The sequence below is a fragment of the Pseudophryne corroboree genome, chromosome 2 (genome assembly GCF_028390025.1).
Source record: "Pseudophryne corroboree isolate aPseCor3 chromosome 2, aPseCor3.hap2, whole genome shotgun sequence".
NCBI lineage: Eukaryota > Metazoa > Chordata > Amphibia > Anura > Myobatrachidae > Pseudophryne > Pseudophryne corroboree.
Window position 1 is genome coordinate 603,323,513 of NC_086445.1, and position 21,248 is coordinate 603,344,760.

The 21,248-nt window shown below is 45.4% G+C and overlaps 1 protein-coding gene across 4 annotated transcripts in view; it reads right to left on the minus strand.

Annotated features, from left to right (window-relative positions):
• The window catches only part of ARID1A (AT-rich interaction domain 1A), a 153,452-nt gene extending 132,480 nt beyond the window's left edge, over nt 1-20,972 (minus strand). For 2 of the 4 annotated variants that reach the window (XM_063954713.1, XM_063954712.1), the window contains exons 1-2: nt 20,301-20,972; nt 16,562-16,678 (exon numbers count right to left, since the gene is read on the minus strand). In XM_063954713.1, coding sequence (XP_063810783.1) covers nt 16,562-16,678; nt 20,301-20,972 — 789 coding nt within the window. The remainder of the gene's footprint in view (nt 1-16,561; nt 16,679-20,300) is intronic. The other 2 variants (XM_063954715.1, XM_063954714.1) reach the window with 1 other exon arrangement.
• Between the last annotated feature and the right edge of the window lie 276 nt (nt 20,973-21,248).

Consider the following 21,248-nt stretch of genomic DNA (forward strand, 5'->3'; position numbering starts at 1 on the left):
GCTGGGTAAGTAACTCCGATTTAAATCGCAGGGACAGTGGTTGCAACAACCGAAGTCCCTTAAGTTAAACTGTAGTACATAGCGGGGATATTTTCATACAGAATGAAAATATCCATTGTAATATGGATTAATAATTGCAGCAGTGGCACAATTATTAATATATAGGTCCCTCAAACGTGATTTTTTCATAGAACTGTAGCTTAGGATCATATAGACTGAAGTTTACAGTCACTAAAAGGTGAGACAAGGTAATTATGCGTGACAAAAGAATGTAGCCAAGAACAATACCTTGTGTGCCAATGATCTACCACCTCCCAGACCAGATATTTGCATGTGTTTATATGCCTACAAAATGAGATTATCTGAATATACTCTCATTGGCATAGATCAATTCATCTAAAGTAGTCTATTTTCTGGTTCTTGTACATTTTAAAACAATCATGGTGAAAGATTTTAATGTTTTACTTGACAAGAGACTATTTGGCACTTTATTTTAATAGAATTGGTTTCTAAAAATTACACAGAAGGATGCTAATTTTGAATAACTATCTGCTATATTCTTACTACAGTGAAGATGTACCGGCAGTATTTATCACATGCTAATTTGCGAAACTGGATGTATAAAAAAAAAAAAAATGGACAACCATCCCTCTTACACCTTGTGTTACAAAAGTTATCCAATTGAATAGTGTTTTTATGCAGCTCCTTCTGTGATCTACAACAGCTGCTATGGGCACAGACACAGATTGTAACACTGAGGGCCATTTCCAATTACCCGCTGTGTTTACTGTGCTTGGAAGGCTCTGACTTTAATAACCAAAACATTCAACATTTTCCCCACGTGTAACCCGCGCCAACTAATAAGATTCCACATAAACTGCCACAACCTACGGGTTTTTCTGTGCATTAACCCCCAGCAATTACCATGGCTTTTTTTTTCATGCAGCTCCTGAGGCTGCAAGTAAAAGGTCTTGTTATGTGTGGGGATGCAGGTCAAGCCTTATAATTGGCCATGGGGTGACCCTACAATCAGCTGCAGTGTAAACTCCATGTCAAATTGGATATGCCACTAAAGCTGGCCATAAACGCTAAGATTAGATTTCCAACAATCCAACTGGTTGGCAAGAAAATCTGGTAAAGGGTAAGCAAATAACAAGGGACCATTTGCTCCCACACCTGACCAGATTTGGTTGGATGTTTGGAAAGAATCTTAATGTGTACAGCCAGCGTAACAGGCACAGTACATTTGCAAAAATATACGGACACTGCTTCTAATGAGTGTTTAACAATTTCAGCCACAACCGTTTCTAACATGTACATAAAATTAAGCATATAGCTATGCAAATCTCCATAATCAAACTCCAGCAGAAATCCGACAAAACTAGGTCTGTGATGCAATTTTGTGACTTGGCCCTGTGCAAACAGCATCATGGTAGGCAGTTTAGTAGCAAAAATGGGCACTCTTACTAAAAACCCTGTTCAGTTCGGGAGTACAGGAATACTCCAACTTAGCATTGCACTGAATTAAATAGCTCTGGCTGCTCCCTACCAGCATTATTCAATCTGCGTTGAAATGAATTGACCCCAAAGTGAGGTACATTACTACCCCCCCCCCCCCCCCAAAAAAAAATAAGAAAAAAAATATATAAATCGGTTGCAGACTCTGGTGTGAAAGAACTGGACTGGCTTGCACAGAACAACTTTGGGATAATTAGGAACACAAATTGCAAGCCAGACCTTATTGCTCATTAATGTTCTTTTAGCTGAATGAATAGATTCTTTACAGTCACTTTGTACAAGTTAGTGGAACACCATCCAAGAAGATTAGAAGCTGTTAAAGTAGCAAAGGGGAGACCAAATGCATATTAACACCCATGCTCAAAACGAACATATAGCTGTGATGTCCAAGTATCCACTTACTTTCTGGCCATGTAGAAAGTATATAACACAATTTTAAATATTTTTTTTTTTTACTTTTAGTACTATTTTATCAATGCACTGACCTCTAGATTTTTTTTAGGTTTAAAAACTTAATGTACTATATAAAAGCTATAAAGTGCTAGGCACACACCTGGCCGACTTGTCCACTGGCCGATTGATGTGTCTGGCCAGACATCACAACTGGTCGAGCAAATTCTGATGTCACTGTTGGCGGTTCCTGTGGCCGCTAAACAGGTCGGTCACACATAGCCAGATATATCGCCATCGGCTGTGCAGCAGGACCGACACTGTTTGTAAAAGACACCGTTCACAAACATATTGTACATACAGGCAGACGGATGCACTGTGTGGTCATTCGTCGGCTGAAAGAATGACATATCACATTGCATAAGAGCTGTTTTGCTTTCTAACAAAACAAAAAAAAAAAAAAAAAAGTTTTAAATATGCCTGCATTGCTATAAAGGAAACATCTGAATAGCTAGACACAGAGCATACTAACATTTCGGCATAGTCAGCCATAGATAAAAATACAGGACTGTCCTCGTTGCATATACTTAAAGTTTGCATGGTTGGAAGAGAAGACCTCAGTGACTGTTAGAGGGGCGATTGTTATAGTGTGTTTGGCAGGACTCTGGGCCGATTCAATTCAGTGACCGTTGAAAAGCCCCGGGAATTCGCTCCCGGCGTTATGCAATACGGCACCATGCGACACCCAACGACGGGATTTCTATTCGAATCTCTGGAGGATGCAAGCAGAAGTCAGACAAAAGAGCCGGTGTGAAGCGGATTTCTGCCTTTAGTGCGGCTAAAACAGCGTCACGCCGGGCACTTAACGTGGAAAATGCCCGTTCTCCCGACAAAACACCGTTTAGTCCGGGAGAACGGCCAGTCTCCAACTTACCACTGCGCTGTATTGAATAGCGTCGGGAGCTAATTCCCAGTGCTATTCAGCTGTCACTGAATTCAATCGTGTCCTATGTCACCTAGACATCCACTTTCGAATGTTTCATGAGTAATTAAGGGGTCAATCCTGTTCTCAGCAAGCATTTTGCAGACCGTAAGTGTGGTGCTATGCCGCACTTACCACCAACTCTCAAAGTCCTGCCAAAATAAACAAGCAACTGCAGATCAACTGGCTGCAAATTTCACCATGCTGCAGAAACGGGTTGGGTATGGGTGATGGGTGCTTGAGATCCTGCCGGTCACCATACAGACGCCTGGATACCAGGGAGTAGAATGCCGGCATGAGGGGCGCTCGCCAAAGGTTCTATTCCCACTCTATGGGTGTCGTGGACACCCACGAGTAGGAATAGTCTGTTAATCGGCATGCCAACTGTTGGGATTTAGAGACGGCATGATGTAGCCGTCGGTATTGTGACCGGCGGTCTCCTGACCACTGGTCACATACCTGCACAAAGAGCACGTTTAATCCATACTGCCCAACTAGAACATCAGTACAGATGCAATGCATTAAGCGTTAATTATGCCTGGCAAGGCACATTTGCAGAGGAACACAGGCAACACACTATAAAACACTGGAAGAAAATGCTAGGGTCATATGCACCATTCTCTACCAGCAGACTAGTACTTGTATTGTGCCAACCTCAAGAACCCTGCAGCCTTAAGTGCTTTCCAAAATTAAGGGGTTCTGGTAGTTCCATAGAAGATGTATCAATATTTCTCTGGTACGGTTTGGTTGCAGACCCACAGAAGGCAAGTACAATATAAATCGGTACTTAAGTGGTAAAAGGATCATTTTCATCTCATGTTGAAGCGTTTTCTAATGTGTGAATTGTCACCAACATTTTGATTAGCATTGATGTTACCCGTTTGTCATAGCCTTCTAATTGCCCCCAATAAAGCACTTAGCATTTTTCACCACCAACAACAAGACGTCAATTGAGCATCTTTTTTGCTGAATGACAGAGCCGATTCAATTGTTTCGAGGGTCTAAAAATCCAGTCTAAACTGGACTTTTTAGACGTCCAAACTGTCACTATTCAATTGCGTTTTGCGCCTATGCACATCGTGCCCAAAAAGACCAGGCTTAGCTGCCTAAAATGGCTAAACCAGTCTAAACTGCTGAGTTTCCACACATTTTTACTCACAACTCAGGAGATGCGGAAAAAAATAATTTAATAATCTCACCCCCGCAACTACTGGGCGTCTAAACAGAGCAGCAATTGAATTGCTCCATGTTGCGTCCCCTGGTGGTAGCTGCGGGGAAAAAAACAATTGAATCGGCCCCAATCAGTGTCATAATGCATATAAGCTACACCCTATAAGTGACTTTACTGTATATTAATGTTGGCATTGTTTTGTCCTCTACCTGTAGTTGAGCAGTAGGAATATGTATATGATACATGTTAAAACTATGTACACAAAAATTGTGTAATGAAAACACAATAGGGAAGATTCAATTCACCGACAGTTGAATAGCGCCAGGAAATACCTCCCGGCGCTATTCAATACAGCGCCAAGTGACACTCAATTGTCGGGAATTCTGCTCTCACCCCCGGGGAATGAGAGAGGAAATCCGACAAAAGTGCTGCCGCGCGGCCGACGAGAGGCTGATTCATTGGGAATCATCATCGCGGCGGGGAGTTAAGTCGGAGAATGCCCGTTCTCCCGACAAAACTACCTATTAAGTTCGGGAGAATGAGCATTTGCTGACTTAACTTCAGTTGAATTGAATAGCACCGGGAGCTAATTCCCGGCACTATTCAACTGTCGTGAATTGAATCGACCCAATGTACTTGAAAAAAAATTATAATAAATTCAATTAAATATCATGACGCCAATTTAAATGTATGTTAGGACAGGACGGGTAGGTGACGAGAATACTTGTAATTCACGCATACAGGAGAAGTGCTCACTCTAGGATTTTTGGGTGTGAATAAGGAGAACATATTTTAATATGCAAAATTGTGAATGCAACTTATCACTAAAGCTGTATATACAGATAGTTATAATCAACGTGTTACATTTTAAGTAATATAATGCCTCAAAATTATGCCACACAGTAGCACCCTTAATTTATATTATGCCACAGAGTAGTTCCCACAACTCATTATGCAATGTAAACAGGTAAATACACTGCTCAAAAAAAATAAAGGGAACACTAAAATAACATCCTAGATCTGAATGAATGAAATATTCTTATTAAATACTTTGTTCTTTACATAGTTGAATGTGCCGACAACAAAATCACACAAAAATTATCAATGGAAAATAAGAATTTACTTACCGATAATTCTATTTCTCGGAGTCCGTAGTGGATGCTGGGGTTCCTGAAAGGACCATGGGGAATAGCGGCTCCGCAGGAGACAGGGCACAAAAAGCAAAGCTTTAGGATCAGGTGGCGTGCACTGGCTCCTCCCCCCCATGACCCTCCTCCAAGCCAGTTAGGTACTGTGCCCGGACGAGCGCACACAATAAGGGAGGAATTTTGAATCCCGGGCAAGACTCACACCAGCCACACCAACCACACCGCACAACCTGTGATCTAAACCCAGCCAACAGTACGATAACAGCGGAGCCTCTGAAAAGATGGCTCACAACAATAATAACCCGATTTTTGTAACTATGTACAAGTATTGCAGATAATCCGCACTTGGGATGGGCGCCCAGCATCCACTACGGACTCCGAGAAATAGAATTATCGGTAAGTAAATTCTTATTTTCTCTATCGTCCTAGTGGATGCTGGGGTTCCTGAAAGGACCATGGGGATTATACCAAAGCTCCCAAACGGGCGGGAGAGTGCGGATGACTCTGCAGCACCGAATGAGAGAACTCCAGGTCCTCTTTTGCCAGGATATCAAATTTGTAGAATTTTACAAACGTGTTCTCCCCTGACCACGTATCTGCTCGGCAGAGTTGTAATGCAGAGACCTCTCGGGCAGCCGCCCAAGATGAGCCCACCTTCCTTGTGGAATGGGCCTTAACCGATTTAGACTGTGGCAGGCCTGCCTCAGAATGTGCAAGTTGAATTGTGTTACAAATCCAACGAGCAATCGACTGCTTAGAAGCAGGCGCACCCAACTTGTTGGGTGCATACAGTATAAACAGCGAGTCAGATTTTCTGACTCCAGCTGTCCTGGAACATATTTTCAGGGCCCTGACAACTTCTAGCAACTTGGAGTCCTCCAAGTCCCTAGTAGGTGCAAGGCACCACAATAAGCTGGTTCAGGTGAAACACTGACACCACCTTAGGGAGAGAACTGGGGACGAGTCCGCAGCTCTGCCCTGTCCGAATGGACAAACAGATATGGGCTTTTTTGAGAAAAAACCACCAATTTGACACTCGCCTGGTCCAGGCCAGGGCCAAGAGCATGGTCACTTTTTATGTGAGATGCTTCAAATCCACATATTTGACTGGTTTTAAACCAATGTGATTTGAGGAATCCCAGAACTACGTTGAGATCCCACAGTGCCACTGGAGGCACAAAAAAGGGGTTTGTATATGCAATACTCCCTTGACAAACTTCTGGACTTCAGGAACTGAAGCCAATTCTTTCTGGAAGAAAATTTACAGGGCCGAATTTGAACCTTAATGGACCCCAATTTGAGGCCCATAGACACTCCTGTTTGCAGGAAATGCAGGAAACGACCGAGTTGAAATTTCTTTGTGGGGCCTTCCTGGCCTCACACCACGCAACATATTTTCGCCACACGTGGTGATAATGTTGTGCGGTCACCTCCTTTCTGGCTTTGACCAGGGTAGGAATGACCTCTTCCGGAATGCCTTTTTTCCCTTAGGATCCGGCTTTCCATCGCCATGCCGACAAACGCAGCTGCGGTAAGTCTTGGAACAGACATGGTACTTGCTGAAGCAAGTCCCTTCTTAGCGGCAGAGGCCATAAGACCTCTGTAAGCATCTCTTGAAGTTCCGGGTACCAAGTCCTTCTTGGCCAATCCGGAGCCATGAGTATAGTTCTTACTCCTCTACGTCTTATAATTCTCAGCACCTTAGGTATGAGAAGCAGAGGAGGGAACACATACACCGACTGGTACACCCACGGTGTTACCAGAACGTCCACATCTATTGCCCGAGAGTCTCTTGACCTGGCGCAATACCTGTCCCGTTTTTTGTTCAGACGGGACGCCATCATGTCCACCTTTGGTATTTCCCAACGGTTTACAATCATGTGGAAAAAACTTCTCAATGAAGTTTCCACTCTCCCGGGTGGAGGTTTGAGGAAGTCTGCTTCCCAGTTTCCATTCCCGGGATGAAAAACTGCTGACAGTGTTATCACATGATTTTCCGCCCAGCGAAAAGTCCTTGCAGTTTCTGCCATTGCCCTCCTGCTTCTTGTGTCGCCCTGTCTGTTTACGTGGGCGACTGCCGTGATGTTTTTCCCACTGGATCAATACCGGCTGACCTTGAAGCAGAGGTCTTGCTAAGCTTAGAGCATTATAAATTTACCCTTAGCTCCAGTATATTTATGTGGAGAAAAGTCTCCATACTTGATCACACTCCCTGGAAATTTTTCCCTTGTGTGACTGCTCCCCAGCCTCTCAGGCTGGGCTCCGTGGTTACCAGCATCCAATCCTGAATGCCGAATCTGCGGCCCTCTAGAAGATGAGCACTCTATAACCACCACAGGAGAGACACCCTTGTCCTTGGATATTGGGTTATCCGCTGATGCATCTGAAGATGCGATCCGGACCATTTGTCCAGCAGATCCCACTGAAAAGTTCTTACGTGAAATCTGCCGAATGGAATTGCTTCGTAGGAAGCCACCATTTTTACCAGGACCCTTGTGCAATGATGCACTGTTTTTAGGAGGTTCCTGACTTGCTCGGATAACTCCCTGGCTTTCTCTTCCGGGAGAAACACCTTTTTCTGGACTGTGTCCAGAATCATCCCTAGGCACAGCAGACGTGTCGTCGGGATCAGCTGCGATTTTGGAATATTTAGAATCCACCCGTGCTGATTGTAGCAGTATCCGAGATAGTGCTACTCCGACCTCCAACTGTTCCCTGGACTATGCCCCTATCAGGAGATCGTCCAAGTAAGGGATAATTAAGACGCCTTTTCTTCGAAGAAGAATCATCATTTCGGCCATTACCTTGGTAAAGACCCCGGGGTGCCGTGGACAATCCAAACGGCAGCGTCTGAAACTGATAGTGACAGTTCTGCACCACGAACCTGAGGTACCCTTAGTGAGAAGGGCAAATTTGGGACATAGAGGTAAGCATCCCTGATGTCCCGGGACACTATATAGTCCCCTTCTTCCTGGTTCGTTATCACTGCTCTGAGTGACTTCCTCTTAATTTGAACCTTTGTAAGTGTTCAAAAAAAAATTTTTAGAATAAGTCTCACCTAGCCTTCTGGCTTCAGTACCACAATATAGTGTGGAATAATACCCCTTTTCTGTAGTAGGAGGGGTAATTTAATTATCACCTGCTGGGAATACAGCTTGTGAATTTTTTCCCATACTACCTCCTTGTCGGAGGGAGACTTGGTAAAGCAGACTTCAGGAGCCTGCGAAGGGGAAACGTCTCGACATTCCCATCTGTACCCCCGGGATACTACTTGTAGGATCCAGGGGTCCTGTACGGTCTCAGCGCCATGCTGAGAACTTGTCAGACGCGGTGGAACGCTTCTGTTCCTGGGAATGGGCTGCCTGCTGCAGTCTTCTTCCCTTTCCTCTATCCCTGGGCAGATATGATCTTATAGGGACGAGAGGACTGAGGCTGAAAAGACGGTGTCTTTTTCTGCAGAGATGTGACTTAGGGTAAAAAACGGTGGATTTTCCAGCAGTTGCCGTGACCACCAGGTCCGATGGACCGACCCCAAACAAGTCCTCTTCCTTTATATGGCCATACTGTGCCGTTTGGAATCTGCATCACCTGACCACTGTCGTGTCCATAACATCTTCTGGCAGTTATGGACATCGCGTTTATTCATGATGCCAGAGTGCAAATATCCCTCTGTGCATCTCGCATATATAGAAATGCTCTATAGTCAATAAAATACTGTCCCTGTCAAGGGTATCAATATTTTTAGTCAGGGAATCCGACCAAGCCACCCTAGCTCTGCACATCCAGGCTGAGGCGATCGCTGGCCGCAGTATAACACCAGTATGTGTGTATATACTTTTTATTATATTTTCCAGCCTTGTCAGCTGGTCCTTGAGGACGGCCCTATCTATAGACGGTACCGCCACTTGTTTTGATAAGCGTGTGAGCGCCTTATCCACCTTAAGGGGTGTTTCCCAACGCGCCCTAACTTCTGGCGGGAAAGGGTATACCGCCCATAATTTTCTATCGGGGGGAACCCACGCATCATCACACACTTTATTTAATTTATCTGATTCAGGAAAAACTATGGTAGTTTTTTCACATCCCACATAATACCCTCTTTTGTGGTACTTGTAGTATCAGAAATACGTAACACCTCCTTCATTGCCTTTAACGTGTGGCCCTAATAAGGAATACGTTTGTTTATTCACCGTCGACACTGGATTCAGTGTCCCTGTCTGTGTCTGTGTCGACCGACTAAAGTAAACGGGCGTTTTAAAAACCCTTGACGGTGTTTTTGAGACGTCTGGACCGTACTAATTGTTTGTCAGCCCTCTCATGTCGTCAACCGACTTTGCAGCGTGTTGACATTATCACGTAATTTCCTAAATAAGCCATCCATTCCGGTGTCGACTCCCTAGAGAGTGACATCACCATTACAGGCAATTGCTCCGCCTCCACGCCAATATCGTCCTCATACATGTCGACACACACGTACCGACACACAGCAGACACACAGGGAATGCTCTATACGAAGACAGGACCCACTAGCCCTTTGGGGAGACAGAGGGAGAGTCTGCCAGCACACACCAAAAAGCGCTATATATGACAGGGATAGCCTTATGATTAAGTGCTCCCTTATAGCTGCTTTTATATTAATATATATATATATAGCCATTTATTTTGCCCCCCCTCTCTGTTATACCCTGTTTCTGTAGTGCAGTGCAGGGGAGAGACCTGGGAGCCTTCCTGACCAGCGGAGCTGTGACAGAAAATGGCGCCGTGTGCTGAGGAGATAGGCCCCGCCCCTTTTCCGGCGGGCTCGTCTCCCGCTATTTAGTACATTTAGGCAGGGGTAAATATCTCCATATAGCCTCTGGGGCTATATGTGAGGTATTTTTAGCCTTTTTAAAGGTTTTCATTTGCCTCCCAGGGCGCCCCCCCCCAGCGCCCTGCACCCTCAGTGACTGCCGTGTGAAGTGTGCTGAGAGGAAAATGGCGCACAGCTGCAGTGCTGTGCGCTACCTTAAGAAGACTGCAGGAGTCTTCAGCCGCCGATTCTGGACCTCTTCTTGCTTCAGCATCTGTGAGGGGGCCGGCGGCGTGGCTCCGGTGACCATCCAGGCTGTACCTGTGATCGTCCCTCTGGAGCTTCATGTCCAGTAGCCAAGAAGCCAATCCATCCTGCACGCAGGTGAGTTCACTTCTTCTCCCCTCTGTCCCTCGTTGCAGTGATCCTGTTGCCAGCAGGAATCACTGTAAAATAAAAAACCTAAGCTAAACTCTCTAAGCAGCTCTTTATGAGAGCCACCTAGAATTGCACCCTTCTCGGCCGGGCACAAAATCTAACTGGCTTGGAGGAGGGTCATGGGGGGAGGAGCCAGTGCACGCCACCTGATCCTAAAGCTTTGCTTTTTGTGCCCTGTCTCCTGCGGAGCCGCTATTCCCCATGGTCCTTTCAGGAACCCCAGCATCCACTAGGACGATAGAGAAATCAAATTTATTAACCCATGGAAGTCTGGATTTGGAGTCACACTCAAAATTAAAGTGGAAACACACACTACAGGCTGATCCAACTTTGATGTAATGTCCTTAAAACAAGTCAAAATGAGGCTCAGTAGTGTGTGTGGCCTCCACGTGCCTGTATGACCTCCCTACAATGCCTGGGCATGCTCCTGATGAGGTGGCGGATGGTCTCCTGAGGGATCTCCTCCCAGACCTGGACTAAAGCATCCGCAAACTCCTGGACAGTCTGTGGTGCAACGTGGTGTTGGTGGATGGAGTGAGACATGATGTCCCAGATGTGCTCAATTGGATTCAGGTCTGGGGAACAGGCGGGCCAGTCCATAGCATCAATGCCTTCGTCTTGCAGGAACTGCTGACACACTCCAGCCACATGAGGTCTAGCATTATCTTGCATTAGGAGGAACCCAGGGCCAACTGCACCAGCATATGGTCTCACAAGGGGTCTGAGGATCTCATCTCGGTACCTAATGGCAGTCAGGCTACCTCATGGAGGGCTGTGCGGTCCCCCAAAGAAATGCCACCCCACACCATTACTGACCCACTGCCAAACCGGTCATGCTGGAGGATGTTGCAGGCAGCAGAACGTGCTCCTTGGCGTCTCTCTGTCACATGTGCTCAGTGAGAACCTGCTTTCATCTGTGAAGAGCACAGGGCGCCAGTGGCGAATTTGCCAATCTTGGTGTTCTCTGGCAAATGCCAAACGTCCTGCACAGTGTTGGGCTGTAAGCACAACCCCCACCTGTGGACGTCGGCCCTCATACCACCCTCATGGAGTCTGTTTCTGATCGTTTGAGTAGACATGTACATTTGTGGCTTGCTGGAGGTCATTTTGCAGTGCTCCTCCTGTTCCTCCTTGCACAAAAGCGGAGGTAGCGGTCCTGCTGATGGGTTGTTGCCCTCCTACGGTCTCCTGATGTACTGGCCTGTCTCCTGGTGGCGCCTCCATGCTCTGGACACTACGCTGACAGACACAGCAAACCTTCTTGCCACAGCTCGCACTGATGTGCCATCCTGGATGAGCTGCACTACCTGAGCCACTTGTGTGGGTTGTAGACTCCGTCTCATGCTACCACTAGAGTGGAAGCACCGCCAGCTTCCAAAAGTGACCAAAACATCAGCCAGAAAGCATAGGAGCTGAGAAGTGGTCTGTGGTCACCACCTGCAGAACAACTCCTTTATATGGGGGGGGGGGTGTCTTGCTAATTGCCTATAATTTCCACCTGTTGTCTATTCCATTTGCACAACAGCATGTGAAATTGATTGTCAATCAGTGTTGCTTCCTAAGTGGACAGTTTGATTTCACAGAAGTGTGACTGACTTGGAGTTACATTGTGTTCTTTAAGTGATCCCTTTATTTTTTTGAGCAGTGTCTATTTAGCTTCTGTAGAAATTAACTTTTAATACCAGTGTTTTCTGGTATTAAAAGACGCTCAGGGAGTCATATGGAATAAGGGGGCTTGTCCACAAAACCATTAACACAAGGACCTACAGGATCCAAATACATACATCTATTACCTGAATAGTAAATAAACTGCTTGGAAAAAATAAAATAAAAAAAATAAATAACTGGACTCAAATATTTTTTTTAGTCAAAAGGAGCAAATTCAATTGTTTTATTCCACAGCTACCACTAGGGAGCGCAAAACAGAGCAATTCAATTGTTGCTCCGTTTAGATGCCCAGTAGCCAAGGGGATGACATTTCTTCTGGCAGCCTACTGAGGTGCGAGGCGTGCACTTTGAGCGTCCAAACCAGAGTTTGGATGCCCAAACCGGGACTTTAGAGGGGTTTAGCTGTTTTACACGGCTAAACCCTATCTGTTTGGGGGCGACATGCATGGGGGTCCAAACATCAAATGAATTGTGACAATTGTTTAGGCATCTAAACTGTCCCGTTTAGGGATTTTAGACGCCCAAAGCAATTGATTTTGCCCTGAAGATCAAATTATTACTCATCTTCCCTGACCAAACTTCGACATCTTCAGGACAGTCTGCTGAAGCATTATCAAGGACATTTGCCATCTAGAAGAGGCGCACGACTCTAGAGTGCAGATCGAGCCCACCAAGTGTATGTGTAGTTCACTGATCTTTCCCAACTCCATACTGAACAATTTTAGTTTTGGGCGATAAATAGGATATACAGTATATGACAAGAGGGAAGCATGGTACAATGACAATAGTGGTATCTAAGGAAAGTTATTACATACAAAATCTTACCGAGTACTGCAACATAACTTCAGAGATAAGACATTAACTGAATACATTAAAATATGCTGAAAAACTTGTGATGTTCTGGGTACCATTTATGGCGGATACGCACACAGTGGAGCATAGAAATTAACTCCAACAGCACCCTAGATTTAGGAAAATTAAAAACGACTCCATACATCCGTGTCCAATGAGAAAGATATTCATGCCTGCACCTAGTGATCAATAACCAATGAGTGGAGACAACGGAACATTAAACAAAATCAAAGTAACAAGGGGACTGAATAGTCTCCATTATCTAAGTATACCTGTAAAACTTTCAAGATCTTGACCGTAATTGACCAGTGTTCAGTTTTTTTACATTTGCACTGCAGCCCAACAAGTTACAGTAAAAAACAAGCCAAAAAAAAAAAAAAAACACAGTTCTTTAAAGTTGCAATGTAGATTGCGGTTCTAAAAGATAGCAAAAATATTTTATTAGATCACTTTCCAAATGTACAGAAGCTTTCAACATACTTTTTGTTTGACTGGACAATTTCATTGCCCTGGCAGACAAATCTCCATAAGCAACAGCTCCGCATTGACAGTCACACCATAATATACTGGGAGATTCTGCGTCACATTGGTCCGTTAGCCCTTCACCTTTTACATTGTGAGCTAGCAGGAGCAGGACCTTCGCCCCTCAAGTGCCTTTCCTTTCTTACACTATCTTATACACAATACTCCCTTTGATGGCACCTAATCGCTTGTTTTTCAGTATATACCTTGTACTTGTCCTAGATTGTCTCAAACTAAGTGTTTTTTCATTTTATGCTCATTTGTTTATGTACTCTGTAATTGGGCGCTGCGATTCCCTTGTGGTGATATTATCCCTATAAAAAAAATAAATATCAAATTGTTTTTTGTGGCCACGCTAGTTAAAGGGCACCTGAAGCAATCCAATTGTTGCTCCGTTCAGGCATGAATAGCCATCGATGCACATATTCCAGCTCGCAGCCTCCCAAGGTTGCGAGCTGAAATGTACAAAAAGTAGGCTGTCTGGGCGTCCAAACAGCACTTTGTGTAGCACCCATTCGTTTAGACACTTTGGGGCCGAATCAAATGTTTTCCTTCGCCGCAACTAGAGGACACCCAGCAACAGCAATTCAACTGTTCTGACGTTTGGGCGCCCAGCGGCAGCGGAGTACTTCTTCTCGCACCTCCTGTGGTGCGAGAAAAAAAAATTAAATAAAAATGTGTTGAAACTGGGCACTTTGGGGGTCCAAACAGGAGCTTGGATGCCCAAAGCAGAGAGCTTAGACTGAATTAGCCGTTTTAGACGACTGACCCCAGTCTGTTTGGGCACGACATCCATGGGCACCCAAACACAACTCAATTGTGACAATTGTTTTGGCGTCTAAAAAGTCCTATTACTTCAGAGGCCAAAAAACAATTGAATCGGTCCCTTTATGCTGTTAAACCTGGTCTGTTTGGGCGCGACAAAAACACAAAAAAAAACATTTTACTATCGCTTTAGACTGAAGAACAGATGCAAAAAAAATTGAACCGTCATTATAGTGTTTACAGAATTCTTTACTTAGGAATATTGAACAACTGTAATAAATGATGGTGGAAAAATATGGAATTAGTCAATAGACAGTCTTCGGGCAATGTTCATTCAAAAATTTTATTTGGCACAAGTAAAATGGAGTCTGGATATGGTATAAGGTTACATTTTAAGGGAAGTACAAGTTATGCTACTTCTACAAGGTTGCCCAGCAAGACTAATTCCACAAAAGCTTCAAAACTTGAGAAATTGTTGTCTCTAAATAATACCCCTTTTCCACCTAAGTACCGTGTCCGAGCCGGGATGTTTAACACGGCTACAACCCGTGTCGGCCACCTTGTTTCCACTACACTTCGACACGGGTTATTCCCGTGTCTGATCTGTTTCCACCTAACCCGGGTAAGCTCTGTAAAAGCCTATTGCTGTCATTACAAATGGACTTTTTACTGTCTCATCAAGATGATGTCATCAAAAGGACAAAAAGGGAGGGGTGGGGCCTGCTCACAGCATTGCTAGCCATGTTGCTGTGCTGGAGCTTCTGCTGCTGTATATTGTCTGTTTGGAAGCTGCTGCAATAAAAATATCTGTATGTACCCAGCGTGACTTCAGAGTGTTTTGTTTGCAAGCTGCCTCAATGCCTGCATGTGCCCAGCGTAGTGTTGTAGCTGCTGCAATAGATGTGCATCCGCGTTTGTTTGCTGCTGCGGTGCCTGCATGTGCCCAGCGTGTCTCCCAGGGATGACATCATCTTCCAGTGCCCCAGAAGCACCAATCAGCGTCTCAGAGCGTTACTCGGGTCTGAAAACACGTGTAATGATCGTTTCCACTGCACCGTTATCCGTGTCATTACAGTGTTCTACCCAGGTAAATAGCCGGGTAGGATTCCCGGGTCACTCAACCCGTGTTGACCCGTTTCCACCTACTAAAAACTAGAGATGAGCGGATTCGGTTTTACTCGGTTCTCAAAGCGGCATCCGATTGGCTATCCAAAACACGTGACATCAGTGAGCCAATAAGATGCCGTTTTGAGAACCGAGTAAATCCGAGTAAAACCGAATCCGCTCATCTCTACTAAAAACCTGTGTCGATGCGCGCCCCCGTGCAAAAACACGGGTAAAAACAGCTAGTGGAAAAGGGGTATAAGAGGCCGCAAGCTTCATGACACAGGACAAATGAAGACAGATTCTCAAGTTGGGTACACACTAGACAATTTTTTGAACGATGTGGACAGTAACAATACATCGTTGCAATAATTGTCCAATGGGTGCGCACAATATCGTTAGCGATATGCGCTCCCGTGGCTCATTCACTAGATCGCCCATTGACCAAACATGCAGAGCAATCTGATAACGTCAGAAACTGCATTTTCGGGGTTGTGGCAGGATGACGTCACTGAATGATATAGTTAGCGATATCATTCAGTGTGTATGCACTGTCATTTGCCCGGGAGTTCAAGGGCAAACACTGACAATATGGCTCATGAAGAATATTGGCTAGTGTGTACCCGGCATCAGTCGTTTTTCTAAACAGTAGGAAGGTGCTATAGAAATAAAGCATACTTTAAAATATTGCTTGTTTTTATGAAGGGCAAAGGCAATCAGAAAACTTCAAATACATTTTTTTATTGTATAATAAGACGACCACTATTCCTAGTCCCTCATAAAGGAACAAAACAATTGCCAAATTATGACCTGTGGCAAAACTCATTACATTTCCCTCAAACAGGAAGCAGCTTTTGCGATATGCCTCTGGACAGCGGTACAATGCTTGGCTGCGAAGATGTCAGCTAGTTGTTGTAGTACCCGACATTGAAAGCTTGAGGTGGGAGGGACAGCACATTGCATTAATACCAGGAAATTGAATTCCCCCCAAGGAGATTAATTTTGAAACAAATGAAGTGATCTTCATGGTCAGTAAATCATTCCACCACAGAGCGCATCATAAGTGATCTCATAGCAATCCAAATAGGAAAAAAGATCTTCATGTCATTTATATATTCTAGCAGATATATGATAAAAGGTTCTGAAGAAGCTAGTTAGTAATTACTAGGACAAGTCTATTTGGGATGGATTCTGATTTCCTACTTCTGACATACCTTTATGGGGCCCATACATCGAACATCAACTTGGGCAATCTCTCGTTTTGCCGATGACGGGGTCGGGTCAACAGCAAAATCCAACATGTTGGAAATCCTCGATTCACTGATTCCGACCTAAAAGTGATCAGAATCAGCACGTCAGCGATTTTTAACATGCTGTATTTTGCAGATTCACAATCAAATCGCCAATCATCTGCATTGGGGAAATAGTCAGGTGGATGTATACATTTACAGCTCAGCCATACCTGATAAGACAGCAATCAATCCTTCACATTAAAAGTATTTCAATAAATTCTCATTCCCATATTTCATTGTGCATAGAACTTTACGCCATTTTATTTAGGTATTTCCTTGATTAGGGAATCAGATTAATGCACCTAAATATTGACATACGCCTGCGAATATAGCATTTAAAATAAAATAAAAACATGACTTGCCACTACCAATTTAGGGGGACCATGTAAAGGGGGGAGAATTCCTATCTAATAGGGGAAAGTGTATATTGATAGGGGAAAGTGTATATTGTAAAATTAAATGTATATAGCACTTAGGTTTAAAGAGAAAGCAAAATACATCAACTGGGTACAAACTTAAGGAAATTCAAATGTTATCGTTCCTGATTTCCAGTCTAAAAGTGACGGGATATCGCAGGGGGGGGGGGGGGGGGGGGATATACAAAATGAGTTTGCCAATTGCGCCCATTAGTGTCGAGTTTAAAGCGCTAACCCAGACTAAACTAATAGGCACGTTCGGGAAAAGTGCAACGGATCACTTTTCACACATTTCAACTCGCCACACACAGCGGATGCGAGCCGAAATGTAAATGCCGGCAGCCAATCGTGCCCAAACAGTGCTACATTAGAATAGCTCCATTCAACGCCATCTAATGGCTGCTGACGGTAAAAAAAACATTGGAATCTCGCCCACTGTGTTCCAAGTAGAACATTACTCCCCAAATTCGATTCTCCACCATGCAATGTCCAGATGCGCACTATGGAAGGAATGCAAGTTATATGGCGCCGATTCTCCCATCTCATGTGACAGGAGATTGCGAGGCAATATTCAATTGTTTTTTTTATCGCGTTGGGTTTAGCCATGTAAAGCAGATAAACCCATCTAAACTAATGGGCACGATGCAAAAAGTCCAGTTTAGAATTTTCACTCATATCAGCTGGTCATCCCAGAGGGTAGCAAGCCACAATGATGTTATTGCGCCCATTGGCAGAAACAACTGAATAGCTGCTGGCAGGGCGCTAGTACGACAACTGAATGATGCCCGTTATCACTGTTATGCTGAGCAATCTGCTCACTTTCATGTGCACCTCCAGGAGTAGCAAGGACAAGAGTGTGAAGATGTGTCGCTTAAACTGTAATTAAGTCAACCATTTACTTATATTCTAGGTCCGTAACATTCTATTAGAAGAGTGGTTTTTACGTTTTATTACATACTACTAGAAAGTACAGGCAACAAATTAGACTGCCAGTCTGCTTATTGTGTGACTGAAATTATTATTTCAACAAAAGCTAATGTAATAAGCACTCCAGCTTGTGTATGACTGGGGAAAAAGTTACATTCTTCCAGTCATCTTTCAATCTGAAATGTCAATGCTATCATGGGCAAACAGGTAATGAAGGTTGGGGGCCTAGAAACAATAGCAAACAGACCCAGAGTGCTGCCGACCACCAACTCGAGTAGTTCAACATTACAACAACAATGTAAATAATAATAATAATAGTAGATTAATATCCTTCAGATGTGCCACATATAGATAATCCGACAGGTACAGAAGGAACACTAGTGAGGCAAAATGACAACACACAGTAAAGCCCGCCCCTGAGCTTCCTTTTGGTTAACTGTGTTTTCTACTAGCATTAACCAGGAAATCATTTCACAAGGCATTATGAAGCCTTCTTTGGGCTGCACACAATTCTCTGGTGTTTTGAGGCAACCAAGGGTTCAAGTGCTAAGTTTAGCTATGCCAGTATATAATTTATACAAAGCAGGTTGCCGGCATTGTGTTCCAGTTGTAAGACGGCAGTATCACCTACAGAAATGTCTTCCATATGTGCACCAATTCCAAAACATCACGTTACTATGGAAGCTGTTAAAATATTAAATACAATAAAATGTTATTTGCACCATTAATGTATTTATTTCTGCTGCAGATCTCTTTAATGCCATGATTTTAACTGCTGCCTATTTCTCAAGTGTATGTAGATATCAGCAAAAGGTTATAAGTGTGATTAATAATCACTTTACAGGACTGGTTAAGCACCATTTGTTACTAGCGTGAAAAGCTCAAGTGTGCGCTCATACTATTTTCATGTGGTAGCATCTTGCGAATATTCTGCTGCGTTCACACAAAGTACTCATTCTGACCCGATATTTTACAGATATCATTACCCTCTATGGGAGAATGAGCTGTCAAGTACATACTCCAATATTTATCAGATCACAAAAAGTTTATACTGACATTTGGAGGGCAAAACCATGCAAGTTTAGTGGGGGGGGGGGGAGGGAGGAATTGGAAAAGAAAAACCAAGACACCCTCAGACCCCCCCCCCCCCCCCAGTATCTGATCCTTATTTGCTTTTTGAATCCCAGCCACCATGAATACACAAGTCTGTAACTATTCATTAGGAAAATCATTTTTAGCATCAATACTATATTTGCGTAAAGTAACCCTTTAAATGCAATTGTACATTGCTTTTGGATTGATTACTTTCAACTGAGAGAGAGAGAAAGAGATATGTGTATTGGTTATACGGTAAGTGAAATTGAGTTCTTGTAGGATTAATCAGACCAGAAAGATCCATGCTGGAAAGGGCACAGTTTTTGAAAATGTTAAATCAAGAAAACAGAGCTGAGTGTGCAACCACCAGGGATACATGTACAATAAAGCATTTTACACCAAAAAAAAAAAAAAAACAGTACAAAGGAATAGATATGCTGCAACCATGTACAGGATGCATACAAAACAAAATACATTGGGTTCAAATAAAAACCCTATTTCACTGGAGCCATTTACAACAATACGGTAAAATGACCTTTCAGAGCTCTTCTAGATAATCAAATCACTATATATACACACCCCATGCATATTTTTAACAATAACACCCCCCCTCCCTAAAATCCAACAGCATTTAATATTTTTCTATCACTACACACTTTACATAAACCTAAGTAATCTATTCATTACAAGGCTCTAATGGTAGGTGTGTGATTTTCCTGGACAGGCTCAGACTGACATGCTACAGATGTATCTCACATGATCATCTCACCAAAATTAAAAAGTACAAAGCCCCACTGCCTTTCCCATGCAGAAGTAACCTTCAAGCTTGGTGACATTCACTTGTCAACTCCACACATTGTCCTATTCAATAACCATTGTAATCAGGGGGGCTTAATCGTGTCCCGGGTAGAACAGTCTCCTAGAGCCCCAGAAGCAGCGGCGCTGCCACCTACCCTCATTGTCTGCAGCCCCCTACCCCAGTACCTGCACAACGCTGCCCTCACTTCCAGCACAGTCACCCCCATCTATTTGCCACATCTGTTACCCCAAGATCTGAGAGAGACACAGCTCCCCCCGCCCCCCAAAAAACTCTGCCCCAGGACAGCCATCCCAGCCCCGCAGTGATGCCCAGCTCCCCCCGCAGCCTCCCCGTGCCCCCGCATGCCAATCCCAGCCCCAGGGAGCGACCTCCCCCTCCCCCCCCCCGATACACTGCTGGTTACCTGCGATGATCTGGGCATGCCCTGCCCGCTGCTGCCGGGGCTCCCGGGCGGGTGTACCCCTCTCTGACTTGCGGCCCAGCCGGCGGCATAGCCCTCAGGTCCTTTGTGCTGCTCCGAGTAGTCTCCCCCGGGGTAGGCCGGGAACCCCCGCCCGGGACTGGGCGCTGTCAGCAGCTGGTTCAGGGTCGGGGTGGCGGCTGCCGGCTGCGCGGGTCCAAACCGCGGCGGCGGAGGGGGATAGGCCGGAGCCGGGGGCTTGCCTGTGGAAGCAGTCGGGCGAGGCGGGGGGTATCCTGGCTGGTAGGCCCGATTCGGGTAGGCCGGGTAGGAGTTGTAGGCCTCGCCGGGAGGCTGATAGTCCAGGCCGGGGCCAGGCTGGAAGACACCCCGGTTATAGGAGGAGAAGCCGAATCCCCCCGGCGGGTGCGAGGAGGCGGCGGAGGCCGCGGGCGCATCTCCCGGCTCCTGCAGCGACGAGGTCGAGGCCGATCGGGTTCCGTTGGCCGCCTCGGGCGGGTCGGAGTCTGCCGGGGACTGAGCCGGGACCTCAGCTTGGGGCTCGACCGAGGAGGGAGGGGGATCCCCCGGGCTCTTCTTCAATTCGGGACCGGCGGCGGCGGGCGGGGTTCCCCCAAGACTGGGGCCGGAGGCCGGTGCCACCTGTGCGGCCATGGAGCGCTGTGAGGAGCGTGGGGACGGAGGTGGCCTCCCCCCCCGGGTGTCGGGCTGGGTGCGGGCAGGAGGGGAGGGGGAGCCGCTCAGTCGGACACGAGGCGGTAGAGAGGAGGAGGAGGAGAGGCCATTTTACCGAGAGAGGAGGAGGAGAGACAGGCCGCAAAGCGCGGAGCTGGGAGTCCCGGATTGGGGGAGGCTGAGGCCGCAAGACCCGGCGTCTGGAGCACCAGGGGGAGCCGGGCCGGCAGCTTCCTGCACAAGAATCACACACAG